Source organism: Pongo abelii, chromosome 12, assembly GCF_028885655.2.
Source record: "Pongo abelii isolate AG06213 chromosome 12, NHGRI_mPonAbe1-v2.0_pri, whole genome shotgun sequence".
NCBI lineage: Eukaryota > Metazoa > Chordata > Mammalia > Primates > Hominidae > Pongo > Pongo abelii.
Genome location: NC_071997.2, coordinates 44533147 through 44550055, shown reverse-complemented (window position 1 = coordinate 44550055; position 16909 = coordinate 44533147). Strand labels below are relative to the sequence as shown.

Here is a 16909-nt window from a genome sequence, read left to right as displayed (position 1 = left end):
ACTTTTCTCATTAAATTTTTTGTATTAAAGAATATAGTTATTATTCACAAAAATGTTATGTTATTGTAGAGTGGGTTTATTGTTATTTCTTTAATAAAATACATGTTTTTTAAACATTTGTTTTAGGCTGGTCGTGGTGGCTTATGCCTGTAATCCCAGCACTTTGAGAGGCCAAGGTGGGAAGATCACTTGAGCCCAGGGGTTCGAGACCAGCCTAGGCAATATCGAGACTCTGTCTCCACAAAAAAAAAATTAGCTGGGCATGGTGGTGCATGTCTGTAGTCCCAGCTACTCAGGAGGCTGAGGCAGGAGGATTGCTTGAGCCCAGGATTCAAGGCTGCAGAGAGATATGATCACACCATTGCACTCCAGCCTGAAAAAAAGCTCTTTAGAGCCCTCAATAATTTTTTAGAGTATAAACAGGTCCTGAGACCAAACAGTCTGAGAACCACTGTAGTCTATGAAGAGCCGAGTTTGTAAAGAAAGGGAGGTATATACAAGGTGGCAAAAGGGCTTCAGAGCAGGCAGAATGGAGTAGTCATGCAATCTCGGGCTCAATTCCAACCTCATCATATATATAGCTGGTCAGCAACCTCAAGCAAATTTATTTGAGCTGCAATTTCCTCTTTACAAAATGGGACCAACGTATCAACCTCAGAAGGGTTACTATGAGGATTACACTGTGTAAGGAGCATCGAGTATGTTACAATGCTGGGAACAACATTATATCATCAGTATCTCTACATATTAAACATCCTCTCTCAAGAAATGGTCCCAAGAATTTGGGGCAGCAGTAAAATCTAGTTAATCTATCATTTTATCACAGCTGTTTCAATACCTTTAGATTTTCTTTTTTTTTTTTCTATGAAGTAGAAAATGAAAATCTAGATAATGCAGAGGTATCAGGATTCTTTTCCTGCATGAAAAGCGACCAGTGAGCTCTCTGAATAGGCTTTTGATTTAACATTTCTGTTGTTGTTGTTGTTGTTTGAGATGGGAGTCTTGCACCGTCGCCTGGGCTGGTGCGCAGTGGCACGATCTTGGCTCGCTGCAACCTCCGCCTCCCAAGTTCAAGTGATTCTCCTGCCTCAGCCTCCCAAGTAGCTAGGATTACAGGGGCCTGCCACCACACCTTGCTAATTTTTTGTATTTAGACGGGGTTTTACTATGTTGGCCAGGCTGGTCTCAAACTCCTGACCTTGTGATCCACCCGCCTCGGCCTCCCAAAGTGCTGGGATTACAGGCATGAGTCACCACGCCCGGCCTACGATTCAACATTTCAAAGCAAAAATTTTATCCAAAAGATCTAGGACTGGGGGTAGGTGGGTGAGAGAGGACACTGAAAACAAGAGAGCCCTAATAAACCACAGAAAATGGTGCGAACTAAAGACAGTAAGAATGTTGAACTGTAGTTTTAAAAACAGCTAATATAACTGCTATCTGTAAGAAAACCTTCAAATACAACTAGCTGCTTATAACTCAAACACACTTACTAGCACTCAGGTTATTACAACTATTTGCATTCTACTTTGCCATACCATGCAACTTATCTTTTTGTACCTATGTATATTTCAGTTTGCAAACACACACATGCTTTGAACCACTACAACACACTGTGATATTACCTCAGATGTAAGCAGCTTACAGTCTTCTCATTTTGCTGATCATCTCTTATGTCTAGTTTAAAAATAAAGTAAAACATGCATACCCAAGAATAATCCCAGCAGAAGAAAAATAAACAAGTTTATCTTAAGTAGTAATTCACTTGAATACCATACTCAATTATAAACTTAATGTAACTTAGAATCAAATTGCTATTTGCATTAATAATTCATAATACAATAGAAGTTCTCTATTCTCAAAATGTATTTTCAGTATACTGAGAAATAGTAGCCACTTATAAAGTCTACTCAGGGTTTAGCACACAGCAAATGTGGAAGTTTGGCAGTGTTGTTTCCTTAAGTATCAGTTTGGGTGCACCAGAAAAGATTCGGGCTGGGTTTACTGGAAAGCACAGGAAAGTCTGTTATTATAGATGGGTCACTGGTAGCAGTTTCCCATTGGAAAGTTTGGTCACCAATATTCAGGTCATTCTCAAACCCCTCATGTACGATTTTGTCTTTTCCATACTTAATATCAGCTAGGAAGCTTTTTAAAGAAAAAGACTGATGACAAAAGAGAAAAAAGACTACCCTAGGGAGTGTCCTACAGGAACAACTCGATATAAAAGAAGGCCACGGGCATTCTGGAAAACAGAGGTGACTGCTTCAATGTTAGTAGTCACCACTCAAAAGATGGACTTATTTTTAAATAATTTAAACAACAGACTAAAGCTCCAGAAAAGGAGAGAGACTTAATCCATCAGAATTGAAACTAAAGGTGAGGAAAATCAGCTTCTCTTATTTAATCTCCCCCATCTGTACCCCATGAGGGCAGGCTGTGTCCTCACTTTATTGATGAGAAGCAACTAAAGCTCTGAGGGGCTTGAAGTCATGTGCCAGAGTAATTTTGGAAGCGAGGTCTCTTTGAATCTATGCTCTTTCCCCTCTACTATTCTAGAACTCCAAATTATTAAGTACACTTTTTCTGCAAATAATCAAATTTGCCTGGAATTACATTACAAAAAAATTTCGGATGAATTCTGCTTATAATTAGGGAACAATAATTTATGGGATTTTGCAGCACAGATTTCTAACTAGTAAAATTCAATAAAGTTTTTATTTATATTTATCTTATTATTCCTAGAGACCTTGTGATGATAATAAACAATAATTTATAGCTCACATAATGTGCTTTGCTGATATGGCAGATAGTATCCTCAGCTGCTCACTTATAGGATTAACTCACTTAATGCCCCAAGTAATCCTAAGATGATGTTATTATCCATCTCATTTCACAAGAGGGGAACTGAGGAATAGAAAAGTTAAGTAATTGCCCTAAAGGGATACAACCTGTAAGAGGCAGACAGGCCTCAAACCTGGGCAATAGGGCCCCAAACTTCTTAATATCAGCAATTACTCATTAGAATTAAGTTTTCCAGTCAACAGTTAACAGAAAATTCTTACCTCTGGTTTGCTAAGGCTGGATGACACCAAGGAACCGGATCCCACATCCAAATCCCACTGCTTTTTACCATGATTTTCAGGATCCAAGGCAGAAATTCTCCCATCTAAAGTGCTGATAATTACTAATGACCTGTAAATATTAAAAATATTTTAAAAATTAAACAGATATCTAAGATATTGGGCACTTATCCCACATACTCAAAAGAAAACCAGCCCATGTCCAGGCCTCTATTCGTAGAAAGGAAGAGGGGGCCTTCTACCACTCTTGCCACCACTGTCTTTGGACCAAGACAATTTCAATATGCCCTTTATCTGTTTAAGTAACTTATGAAAAGCCCCTGACTCATAGGTCACCCTTCATCCCACACTCTAATTCCCATAAGGAACACAATGTCCTCTGGTATGTCCTCTTCTACCTACATACCTCCTGAAAGCCTTTCCCCTGAAACACTGTCTTCCCTGATCGTTCACTTATCTTCTTGCTCTCATAGAAACCGGGCTTTCCCTGAGGACATTGCTTCCCTACAGAAGCACAGAGAATTTTTTTCTCCCATAACCCTCGCTCAGAATGGGGTAAGTGGACTCCATGTATCTCGTTGCCATTTCCAGACCACTTTTTTCCTCTCCTCTCTGAAAATCCTCAGGATCAGACTGTTTTGTCCCTTACCCCTCCTAGTAGACATCTAATTGACCCTTAGGTAACTAGCCCCATCCTGGAGGATTTCAGCTGCTGGTTTACTGTCACTACCTGACATATTTAACATACTTCTGCCTCAATTCTTTGGGTTTTCAATATCTGTCTACCTTGCTTCAGCTGCTCCTGTGGTCAGACTCTAGACCTTGTCATTACAAATCACCGCAACCCCCTAACCACCAACCCCTCTCTTTTCAGCTCACTTCCTCTACTTCCCTGACTCCAAGAAACTTCTGACCCTACGAGAACCTACAAGCCACTGATACTACGACCTTCACTACCACCATGCCCTCACTTCTTTCTTAACCAGTTAAAATCCCACAGTCCTTCATCTTAAGCACTACTTTGCACACACCTCAACTCCCTACCCTGCCTCTCACATGTCACACTCTGGAAGAACTGGTTAAAGTCAATCTTCTCCCCTTTCTCACTCCTACATCTGTGCAGTTGAACGTATCTGAAGAGAAACATACCATGTTGACTATCCTCACTTTAATTAATGACCACCAACCTCAAAAAGGCTACTAACAATGCTCAACAATCATAACACCCTTCCCTAGTCTATCCATTATGCCACTGAACCATGTTAACCATTCATGTGTCCCCGCTCCTCAAACTTCTGATGCCAGCTCTTTCAAGCTCACATATCTTGGTGACTGTGCTTCCTATTTCATAGGGAAAAACAGGAGAAATCAGCTTGTTTCCTCCTACCACCTCTATCTATTCAACAGTACCTGGACCATGAGTTCCACCTTCCCTCCTGTTAGTGCAAGTGAACTGTCCACACTCCCATCTACCACCAACACCTCCACTTAAGCAACAGAGCTCCCCCTTACGCATTCGTGAGGTCTTGCTCCTGCAAATGTCTCCTGTCACTCCCACACCATCAGTCATTCCCTCTCTACTAGAATATTCCCATCAGCATTTGCTATAAACTGAACTTTTGTGTCCCCACCAAAAAATTCATAAGTTGAAACCTAATCCCCAAGGTGATCATACCAGGAGGTGGGGCTTTGGGAGGTGATTAGTTCATGAAGGTGGGGTCCTCACTTATGATATTAATGCCTTTATAAAAGCAGCCCCAGAGATGCCCTCGCCCCTTCCACCATGTAGGAGTGCTTCTGTGAAGAATCAGTCTTCACCAGATACTGAATCTGCCAGTACCTTGATCTTGAACTTCCCAGCCTCTGGAACTATGAGAAATAAAGGTCTGTTGTCTATAAACCGCCCAGTCTACAGTATTTTGTTATAGCAGCATTCAAACCTGCTACTATTTTCCCCAACTTAAAAACCAAACCAGATCAAACAAAATGAATCCTTCTCCTCCTCGAGCATCCAATGTACTTCTTGCCCCTCTGCAACAAAACTCCTTGAAAGAGTTGTTATATACTGTCTCCAAATCTCTTCCTCTCCTTCTATGTTGAACTATTTCTAATCAAGTTCTCGCCCCTACCACCTCACTAAAATGGTTCTTGTCAGAGTCAAGAATGACCTTCACACTGATAAATCCCATGGTCAGGTCTTGCTTCACTTGACCACACAGCAGCACCTGACCAGCCATTTCTGCCCTCCATGAAACACACTCTATATGGCTTCCAGAACAACACGCTCCTTTTTTTTTTTTTGGACTCAGTTCTATGCTATTCTCTCTCAGTTTCATTTTCTGGTTCCTTCTTATCTTTCCTATCTCTTAAAATAGTCTCTACCTACATGTAATTTTTTTGGTGATCTCATCCAGTCTCGTAGCTTTAAATACCATCTATATCCTGGCAACTCCCCAATTTATATCTGGTTTCAGGCCTCTCCCCTGAACTGCAGACATACATATCTAACCACCTACCTGATTTAGATTGTCTAACAGGCTTTTCAGAGTTTGCATATCCATAGACAGACTCCCCCCAACTCTTCAAATACATCATGCAAAATTTTTGCTTAGGGCCTTTGCATCCACTGTTCCTTCTGCCTGGAACATACACCTCCAGCTACAGAGCAGACTCTCCATACATTATTTATTTGCTTTTATGTATTTATTTATTTTTTGAGACAGAGTTGCGCTTTTGTCGCCCAGGCTGGAGTGCAATGGCGCAATCTCAGCTCACTGCAACCTCTGCCTCCTGGGTTTAAGCAAGTCTCCCACCTCAGTCTCCCAAGTAGCTGGGATTACAGGTGCCCACCACCACACCCGGCTAATTTTTATATTTTTAGTAGAGATGGGGTTTCACCATGTTGGCCAGGCTGGTCTCGAACTCCTGACCTGAGGTGATCCGCCCACCTCAGCCTCCCAAAGTGCTGGGATTACAGGTGTGAGCCACCGTACCCGGCCTAAATAGTTGTTTAAAGGATGATTTGTACAGTTGTTCTAGGAATTCATTAGGTGTATTTATCAGCTTTAAAGACCATGCACATTGTAAGCATGTATAGTTATATGCCTGGTCAGGAATACAAGATGCAACTTTATCTCTTCTATATCACTTGATGCACAATGTATATAAATTCAAAGTAAAGCTGCAAGTTGACCAAGACTCTCTTGCATTACAAGCCAGCTGTAGTATTCATTATGGGCTCCTCCCCACAAGCATGTCTCTGGAATGGAGGCACCCCTTCTGCTGTGGTTGGAATTAAGAAGCACCACCGGAGCAATAAAGATTTGCTACTATACCTAATCACAGTCTAAGAGAGAGGTGCTCATTGGCATAATGTAGATCAAGAAAAACATCAAGTAGACAGATGCTGCTGAAAAACAAAGTCCTTAGGCTGAATGCAGAGATGACCAGAGGATAGCAATGAGATACAGCATTTAGTGCACTATTCACAAGAGCAAAGACATGGAATCAGTCTAGTGCCCATCAGCAGTAAACTGGATAAAGAAAATGTGGTACATATATACCATAGAATACTATGCAACCATAAAAAGATGAAATCATGTCCTTTGCAGCAACATAGAGGGAGCTGGAAGCCACAATCCTAAGTGAATTAACACAGGAACAGAAAGTAAAATACTGCACGTTCTCACTTATAAGTGGAAGCTAAATATTGAACACACATGGACATAAACATGGGAGCAATAGATACTGCAGACTACTGGCAGGGGGTGAGTTGAAAAACTACCATTGGGGCCAGGTGCGGTGGCTCACGAGGTCAGGAGATCGAGACCATCCTGGCCAACATGGTGAAACCCCATCTCTACTAAATACAAAAAAAAATTAGCCGGGCATGGTGGTGCATGCCTGTAGTCCCACCTACTCAGGAGGCTAAGGCAGGGGAATTGCTTGAACCCAGGAGGCAGAGGTTGCAGTGAGCCAAGATCACGCCACTGCGCTCCAGCCCGGCAACACAGCGACACTCCATCTCAAAAAAAAAAAAAAAGAAAAACTACCATTGGGTACTAACTACCTGGGTGTAATATACTATGTAACAAATCAGCACATGTACTTACTGTATCTGAAATAAAAGTTGAACTTAAAAAAAGATATGGCATTTAGAACAAACACAGCCAGGTGCAGTGGCTTTCCTTTGTAAACCCAACACTCAGGGAGACTGACGCAGGAGAACTGCTTGGAGGGCCAGGAGTTTCAGACCAGCCTGTGCAACATACTGAGACTCCAAATACACAAAAAATACTTTAAAAATTAGCCCGGTATGGTGGCGGATGCCTGTAGTCCCAGCTACTCAGAGGCTGAGGTGGGAGGATAGCTTGTGCCCAGGAGGTCGAGGCTGCAGTGAACTGTGATTGCACCACTGCAGTCCAGCCTAAGTGTTAGAGTGAAATGCTGTCTCCAGAAAGAAGAAGAAACATAAACAGAGATAAAAAGTGAAAAATGAACACCTCCCAAAATAGGAAGAATATAAGGTTATTTATCTCCCCAAGACCCACTTGCCCTATTTTGAGGGTTCCAAGATCAAGATGAAAAACTCTTAACTTATTCAAGAATTGAAGGAACTGCAGAGACAGCTTTTCCAGTGGAAAGAATCAAAGCCTAAGTCAGACCTGGGTGTACGTCCCCATGGCTCTCCTCTTATTCTCCTCATGGCTTCATTCGAGTTATTTTTTCATAGGCAAAATATGGTTATTTCACCTATCTCAGTGTAACCCAAGTGTACCTGATCATAAAAATAATCTGGAGTGCTTGTTAAAAACCATTAAAGGTTCCCATGTCTCATCCTAAGAGGGAGACTGGGAGAATGTAGCCTAACAAGCAACCCAGGTGAGTCTCATAAGACCAGTTGTGCAAACACTGTTTTACCTTAGCCATTTCCATAGAGAAAAATTAAATTTATGACGTGGATGAAGAAGGCATATTGAACATCTCTGTCAGTAAACACTTTGGAGACTTCTATCTCTCACTTACATTTTGCTGTAGCATTTATTTGGATGATTCCTCAGCAAGCCCTGATCTCTCACCCATGATCCAATCCTTGGAAGCCACTCTCAAGAAAGATTTTCAATGGTTTCCTAACTGCCAGATTCACTCCCCTCATCAGGCCTGTCCTCACAAAAGCCACCGTTGTGGCCAGCTCCTCATTCTGGACATCCTTCTTTCCTGGTTTCTACAGGACCAGTACCTCCTGGGTCCTCATCTATCATTCTTTTTTTTTTTTTTTTTTGGGACAGAATCTTGCTCTGTTGCCCAATGGTGCGATCTCTGCTCAATAGCAACCTCCGCCTCCCAGGTTCAAGTGATTCTCCTGCCTCAGCCTCCCAAGTAGCTGGGATTACAGGCGCCCACCACCATGCCCAGCTAATTTTTGTATTTTTTAGTAGAGGTGGGGGTTCACCATGTTGGCCAGGCTGGTCTTGAGCTCCTGACCTCAGGTGATCCGCCCGCTTCAGCCTCCTAAAGTGCTGGGATTATAGGCGTGAGCCACCGTGCCCGGCCTCACCTGTCATCCTTATAGTTTTCTATCTATAGAGCAGGCATTTTCCTGTTTGTGCTACATGTTCTACCTAGATGGTCAATGTCTATAGCTTCACCTCCATCTGTAGTATGACAGCCCCCCAAACCTGTACAGGATTTGTAGTTCACCATCTCTCCCCTATCCTAGTTCTGCATCTTCAGCAGGATCTACTTGTTATCACCATAACAGTCTCAGGAAACTTCTTTCCCACAATCTATTCCTGCCACTTAAAAGCGTAGCCATCCATCCTATTACCTAACATTTAAATCAGACATCAACTCTTTGTGCTCCCTCACCCTCTACATTTAAACAACAGCCATGTACTCTTAATTCTATTTCTGAAGCTTCTCTTAAATCTTTTCTGGCCGGGTGCGGTGACTCACGCCTGTAATCCCAGAACTTTGGGAGGCCAAGGTGGATGGATCACCTGACATCAGGAGTTCAAGACCAGCCCGGCCAACATGGTGAAACCCTATCTCTACTAAAAAATACAAAAGCAAGCCGGGTGTGGTGGCATGCACCTGTAATCCCAGCTACTTGGGAGGCTGAGACAGGAGAATCACTTGAACCTGGGAGGCGGAGGTTGCAGTAAGCTGAGATTGCACCACTGCACTCCAGCCTGCATGACAGAGTGAGACTCCGTCTCAAAAAAAAAAAAAAAAAAAAATTTTCCTTCTTCATTACCACAGCTCTTGCTCTAGAAGATTCTCATTTCTCATCAGAACACCTTAAAATGCTTTCTAACACATTTTCCTGCCTCAGGTTTCTTTCCCCTCTCTTCTTCCCACCGTTTTGTTTCTGTAATAGAGATCTGATAAACTTCCAAGGTTCCCTGTGCCCACTGAAGAAGAAAGGTCACACTGCTTGGTGTGGCACATAAAACCTTTCACAATTTGGTTTCAGTGTACTTTCCTAATCTCATTTTTCTGCCTCTTCTACCAGCCCAACTCCCTCTCCCCTCTCCTTCCCAGCTCCACACTCCCCCCTTTCCATGGGGTGAACTTTTCAAAAGTTCTCTTGCCTATATTTTCCCCCATGTCTTAAATTATTCCACCTGCCAAATGAACACTGTGTATAATAAATTCTCCCATCTTTAGAGGAAATACTTAAGAACCAATCAAAATATTCAACATTTCTTGAAAGAACTGTAATTACTATATAAGGTTTTATGTAATTCTAGTTTAAAGCAAAGGAACTTGACTTTTTAATGTACCTTCTATTAAATATTTAATTTCCATTAGGTTATTTTAAAATACTGGCAGTCTCATGGATCCCCATTTTTATCTTTGCAGATCTGTAGGGATCCTGGAGCCCTGGCTTAGGAACCACTGCTCTGTGCTCACTGTACAAACTCCCTGCTCTGTGCCCTTGCTCACACTATTCTGTTGCCTACACTGTCCTTGATATTTTTCTCATTCCGGGACTCAGTAACTTGCCACTTCCATTCTTTTCACTCTTACACTACTTTTATGTCACTCATTATCAATTCGAGGATAGTTAATTCTTTAACACAATGATCTGTCAGGCTTGGAGCTTCGTACGGAAAAGACATTTATCTACTCTCAGGGCCTAACAGTACCTGGGCCCCAGTAAAACTACATAAATGTTTGTTGAATGAATAAACCTTGGTAGGACAAATATATTGTCTACATAAAACAATCACCACCAAAAAAGCTGAGAAGATGGGAAAAGATGTGATTTACCTAAGGTTATGCACCAAATACAAAATTTTGAACAGAAGCAGAAATTCAGGTTTTTAACTCGTTATTCTGTTAACTGTAAGTTTGCATAAGTGGCAACTACTATATTACTACAACATGCAGCTTTTTATTCCTCTCAGAAATCTCACAGATGTCATTCATCCTGTAATTGCTCTGATTATGTCCTCAATCCAGGAGAAATGACTTTATGCCACAATGAATACGCAATAAAAAAAGAAAAACTGTGCTGACTTAAGTTACCCAGAACACCTGCCTATTCACAGTTAAGTTTATCAAATTCTGATAAGTGTATGCTAAATTTCTTCATAAAATCATTTTAAAGGAACTTTATTTCCTGTGGAAGTTTCCGACGTGAAAGAAGACAAGCAGGTGATAGGAGAATATTGTATGGATTAAATAGTTTCTACATTAACAACTGCTTATTTTAAAATTTCAAATATCCTTTCTGGGGGTTGGGGGGAGGGCAGTACTTCAGAAAACTATAAATGTGATTTGGTTGAACCTGTTTTTTTGGTGTAGCCGAGAATCCTTTGCCCAAACTTGTGCTCTCACTAAAGGAGGCATATGTTCTTGTTTAGAAACAAACTAGTACTGATTAGACTATACTTCCTGGTCCTCACCTACTAAGTAAATCTTCAAGTCAAACTTCCTTTACTTAAATGTATGACAAGACTAGCCATGCGCCAAATCATAACAAATATATCAAAAATTACCAACTATACTTTATAACTTTGACATATCAGCTAGACCTTAAAGACATACAATCTAAGTTTTCAGTGGTACAGGTTTAACATAAGCGTAACAGATATCCTTTTCCTGTTACATTAAAACATTTTTGAAAGTACCTTTTCTACTCTATTCTGTAATTTTTTTTTTTTTTTTTTTTTTGAGGCAGAGTCTCACTCTGTCACCCAGGCTGGAGTGCAGTGGCATGATCTCGGCTCACAGCAAACTCTGCATCCCGGGTTCAATTGATTCTCCTGCCTCAGCCTCCTGAGTAGCTGGGACTACAGGCGTGTGCCACCATGCCTGGCTAATTTTTGTATTTTTAGTAGAGATAGGGTTTCACCATGTTAGCCAGGCTGGTCTCGAACTCTTGACCTCAGGTGATCCGCCTGCCTTGGCTTCCCAAAGTGCTGTGATTACGGGCGTGAGCCACCAACCCCGGCCCTATGAAAGATTTTTAATCAAAATGGTCATTTACAAATAGAATGGAATTACACACACAAATTTATCTCCTCCCCTCACATTTAGCTCTGCAACTTACAAGTTTTCTCCTTTGTATTTTAAAACAATTTGTAATAAAAATGTATAAGAAGTTCCCCTCTTACAAAAAAGGAGAAAAGCAAATGGAGTTATCAGGCAATGTTTAGGGAGTAAAGAGACACGCTGAAGCTACAGCTCACAGCAACTGATAAAGACAGGTCCTCTCTGCAATCTGGAAGATGCCTATGAACGCAGGTACCTGAGATCAGATAAAAAGCAATCTCCCATGCCTGTCCACATAGTCTAAGCACAGTCCTGGCATCAATTAAGCTAAAGACAATTGCAGACACAAAGGATAGTTCATTACTTGCCTGAAGTATATTTATTTTGGCTTATTACTTGCTTTGAAAGTTCTGTGTAAATTCTTCTTTAAAGGTGATTGTTAGTTAACTTTAAAAGTCTGGAGTTGGGTGAGTGAATAGGAATAGGACTATATGACTGAGCTTCCTTTCAACATGGTATTCTGATATGCTACTATTCAAAGGTCCTAGTAGTTAAAAAAACAAAAAAAAAAAGATTATAAATCTGAAAGTCTGAGGAAGACCAGACTTCTGTGCCTTTGTTTCACATCAGATCACTTTGTAAAAGGACAGAGAAAAAAAAATTATACCATCTTATATTTGCAAATATTTTCATGTTATCTCATTTAATTAAAAAAATCAGTTTGCAGATGCACAGATTGAAGAAGCACCAGAGATTAATGTCAAATTTAGAAATACTTTTGTTGAAGAGGAATTAGAGCCAGAGGAAAAAGGAACATGTACTTTGCAAATTAGTGACACTTAAGAGAAAACTAGTTCTTTAGAACTTCTGAGATTGTCGGAATGACTTCCCAACCCATCCCAAGAACCCCAAGTAACACTTTGCAATTTGCTATTTGTGTTGAAGTCAGAAGACTGGTAACTCACAAAATTACGTAAACATATGTAAAATCTAACAGTGAGGTGATGAGACTTTCTTCCCAACTTTCTGCAATGACCATCCCACTTAAATATCAACTAATGTAATGTTTAGCAGAAGAAAATGGACAACGAGATTGGTACCAGAAAAACAAGTTTATTTTAGCAAACTTTTAAAGAAAATAAATAGCTTATTCACTCATTCACATGCTTGATATGCAGAGTAAGCACTTAGAATGAGACTTGAAAATTCCATCAAGAGAAAAAAAATCAATGAACCGGTGAATCTCGGATTGCTTCTTGAGTATCAAAAGACAACATGTAAAAATAAAGATAATTCCGCACCTCCTTCTTTTTAAAAGTTTTGCCAGTACTGCAGTTCTTCACAGCTGTTCATAATAAACACTTGGTTAATTCAAATCTGTTCCCCTAATACTCCTTGAAACAAACAGAATTACTGGTCTATTATTACTGAACTAATTAATATTCTCTGGGTTTTTATCTTAAGAGCATTTAGAAAAAACTTTTATAAACTGCGTATTTATCTCCTGTTGACTATCAACTTATTCAAGGTTTCTCAAACATTCCACACTATCTTAAGTCCACGCTACAAGGCAGACCCCAAAACTGGGCTCTATCTCTTCCTAGCCAATTCTGTTTGGTGATCATGTATGCTCTTCAAGCCAAAATTGCTGTTTTCACTGCAATTTATGAGAAAGAAATGATCTTCCTGTTTGCTAAGTGGATCTTCTCTAACTACCTTCATCTCATCATCTGTTCCTTTCATTTTCCTTTTTTTTCTTTTTTTTGAGATGGAGTTTTGCTCTTGTTGCCCAGGTTGGAGTGCAGTGTCATGATCTCAGCTCACTGCAACCTCCGCCTCCCAGGTTTTCAAGCGATTCTCCTGCCTCGGCCTCCCGAGTAGCTCGGATTACAGGCACCCGCCACCATGCCTGGCTAATTTTTTGTATTTTTAGTAGAGATGGGGTTTCAACGTGTTGGCCAGGCCGGTCTCAAACTCCTGACCTCAGGTGATCCACCCGCCTTGGCCTCCCAAAGTGCTGGGATAACAGGCTGAGCCAATGCGCCCAGCCCCTTTCATTTTCATTCTGTCTACACAGGCTCCCTCTTTTCAGTATATAAGTAAGTTCGGAGGTTCCTTCTCCTAAAAATTACCTCATCAGTGAGGAAAGGAGGGAGTGGGGCGGAAGGGCCTGAATCTTTAACCTCTTGCAATTTGAGTATTGTCTCTGCCGCTTCATTTAAATTCTTTAAGTGTGCTCATCACCAAATCTCTTTCTTCCCAGTCCTCCTCCTGTACCTCCAACCTAGCCAGCTGTATTTCTGTCTCCTTTGCTGGCTCATCTTCCTCCCTAAAATAAAAGGCATTTCCTGAGGTTTTCTCATGAGCTTTCCCTTTCCCACAGCTTCAACTATTCATATTTACGCTGCCCTCTCACTGGCTCTAGTCATTCATTTCCACCCACCTACCTAATGTCTCCCTCTGGACGTCCTGCCTGCACTCCGAGTCACATGTCCAACACCAAACCCCTTACCTTTTCTTCCCTGCTCCCTTAAACCTCTTTTCTCAACTTCTGGCCACGCAGTCTCAATCTCTGGACAAGGGTACCAAGAAAGGAAGAATGCATTCACTTGCCAGGAACCTAGATTTTGCATCAAATATCTCAACTCTGTCCCCTCTGTCCTATACCACTTTACACTAAACCTCTCATCTGAACTGCTATAACACTCTCCTTTTGGTATTCTTAACTCAAGTTTTCAGTACACACTATTGCTAGAGAAACATTCCTTAGGTGTAATTTTGATCAAGCGTGGCACTCAGGATACTCTACCCAACATTTCTCAAACTTTAACATGCATGTGAATCACACGGTGATCTTGTTAAAATGCAGATGTTCTCATTCAGGGAGTGTGGGGTGGTGCCTGACTCTGGAGTTTTAACATACTCCCAAGTGACGATGATGCTATTAGCATCAGACTATATACATATACAGTCGGCTCTAACCTATTTTTTCTATCCTCATCTACTTCTCCCTGCCTAGCATACATATGTGCATGTCTATATCGCTTACGTACACACACACACACACACACACACAAATAGACATATACAGAGACAAAATGTTTTCCAAACATAATCTCCGGCCTCTGTGCCTCTTGCTGTTTCCTCAAGTCCGGTAACTTTCCATTACAATTTTACCCATTTTTCAGGAACCAACTCATTCTGCCACAACCTTCTCTTATCTTCTTACCTACCCTCACTCCCATACCTCACCTAGTAGAACACCACAAAAACCTTGGGACATCCCTGACACTGGCACTCTTTCTGGTCTGTAATGTTGTTATAGGTCTTCCTCGTTTCATCCGTATTGTTAGACTGCACACTCTCCTGGAAGGCAGGAACTACCTGCCTAACCTCTGCCACCCAGGGCATCCCTGGGCTCTTGTTAATCAGTAAGTACCTGTTGAAGTGGATTTGAATTCTAAGAAAAACAAAACGTCTCAACTCTACTTCATGTAATTCATTTTGAGCAGGAGCTTCAGAAATTTCTTTATGATAAACAAAAACACTCTTCCAGGAAAATTGACTTATTAGCAAACCTAAGAAAACTTTGTTTTATATATATATTTTTACAAATGTTTATATACTCAAATGGTGCCTAGAGAATTTTAGTACTTATCCTATTTATCGTAGTCTCCAGATATATAGATCAAAGTTCTAATATTAATTTAAAATTAAATCTAACTTGTTACGATCTAGTAATGACTATAAGTCTAAAATATGTTCCAATCCAGAGCGCAGCCTTCCCTGGTTTAATTTACTTAATGCTCCCTTTAACACTCCATTTATAAAATGGGACATCACCTCCACGGGTGTGATAAGATTGGCTGTCCCCAAAATTTACTGTTAACATGCCTTACATTGTGTCTAGACTTTGAAAAGTGCTTTAAAACAATCACCTTGAAGTAACATTTTTTGAATGCGGAGAAACTCAAAGAAAACCCTATATTAAATGTTTATACAGTAAACCCCTTATTCAAGAACCTAACCATGGCTCTTAGGTTCGAGAAACAATATTCAAGAATCTGACCATAGCTCTTAAACTTTAGCCTGCAAGAATTATCCGGCGTGCTTGTTAAACACGCAGATGCCAGGCTCTTACCCAGGGAATGTCTGATTCAGTAAAACTGGGGTGGGGCCTAGAAAACTGTAGATTTCACCAGCATCCCCAGGTGATTCGCATGCAGGTGTTCCGCAGATCTCAATTAGAAACACACTGATCTCAATCCTTGTCCGGGGGCACTACAGAGTTGTGTTTGAAAGAAAATGCAGACGTCTTTTGCTAAAGTCCTTTCTCAAAACAGCTGTCACGCCAGCACAGACAGGAGGTGATGTGCGTAAGGAAAAAGAGGGAAAGGTTCCTTGGAAGAGAATCAGTGCCCGAAAACAATGAAAGAGGGGAAGTGGCGTTTCTTTGCAACCCTGGAATTCCATTCTCCCGCACCTGCGAGGATGCTGCTCTGACCCGTCGGCCAGGACCAGGCCCTCGGGAGCCGAGCCCAGGCAGGTCGCTGGTCGGGGGATGGGAGGGCGTCGTGGCCCCGCGCTCGTCCCCAGGTCGCCAGCTGCCCTCCGCAGCCGAGGGAAGACGCCCGCCCGGGTTCCGGATCTACGCCCCCCTACACCATATCCTCCGCGGCTCGCGCGCGTAAACAAGTTGCCTCCCCCGGGTCGGCAGCCCCTCACCTGCCGCGCGGTCGCAACTCTGTCTCATCGTCTGGTTCAGGACCCCGCGGCTCCTGCTCGCCCGCGGCTGCCGGCAGCGCCTCACCGTCCTCCACAGTCACCTCGGCCGCAGCCACGGCGCCCGCCGCCGGTACTCGCGTCGCTGAGGTGGGAGCAGCGGCCGCCCCGAGGCCGAACGCCGCCTCCGCCGTCGGCGCTGGGAGGCCACGGGCGCGCCCCGCGGCCACCGTCCTTGCCGCGAACCCCAGCAGCAGCAGCAGCAGCAGCAGCAGCGCCCGTACCAGCAGCCCCGGGCTGATGGCGCGCTCCATCAGCGGCCCGCCCCGCGCGCAGGCATGGAGGCGCAGCCACTGACGCCTGCCTCTTCCGCCGCTTGGAGCTCCCAAGAGGGCAAGGACGTGCTAGGGACCCTACCGCCGCCCCGACGGCCCGGACAGCCAGCAGTGTTCCCCTGGCCACGTCTCAGCCCGGCCTCTGCCGCTGCCACCTGAGCGACAGCCTATCTCGGACATCGCCCATTGAGCAAACTTTCCGCGCGTCTGCTCGCTCATTGGCTGCGGCCGCTGTCACTCCATGTTCCCAGGCTGGCCTTGTTGGGA

The 16909-nt window shown here is 42.6% G+C and overlaps 1 protein-coding gene across 4 annotated transcripts in view; it reads right to left on the bottom strand.

The window, feature by feature from the left end:
* Positions 1-16909, bottom strand: part of EIF2AK3 (eukaryotic translation initiation factor 2 alpha kinase 3) — a 136191-nt gene that overhangs the window by 57158 nt on the left and 62124 nt on the right. For 2 of the 4 annotated variants that reach the window (XM_063713568.1, XM_054547947.2), the window contains exon 3: positions 3066-3195. In XM_063713568.1, coding sequence (XP_063569638.1) covers positions 3066-3195 — 130 coding nt within the window. Of the gene's footprint in view, positions 1-3065; positions 3196-16310; positions 16898-16909 lie in introns of those variants that run through there. The other 2 variants (XM_002811805.5, XM_063713567.1) reach the window with 2 other exon arrangements.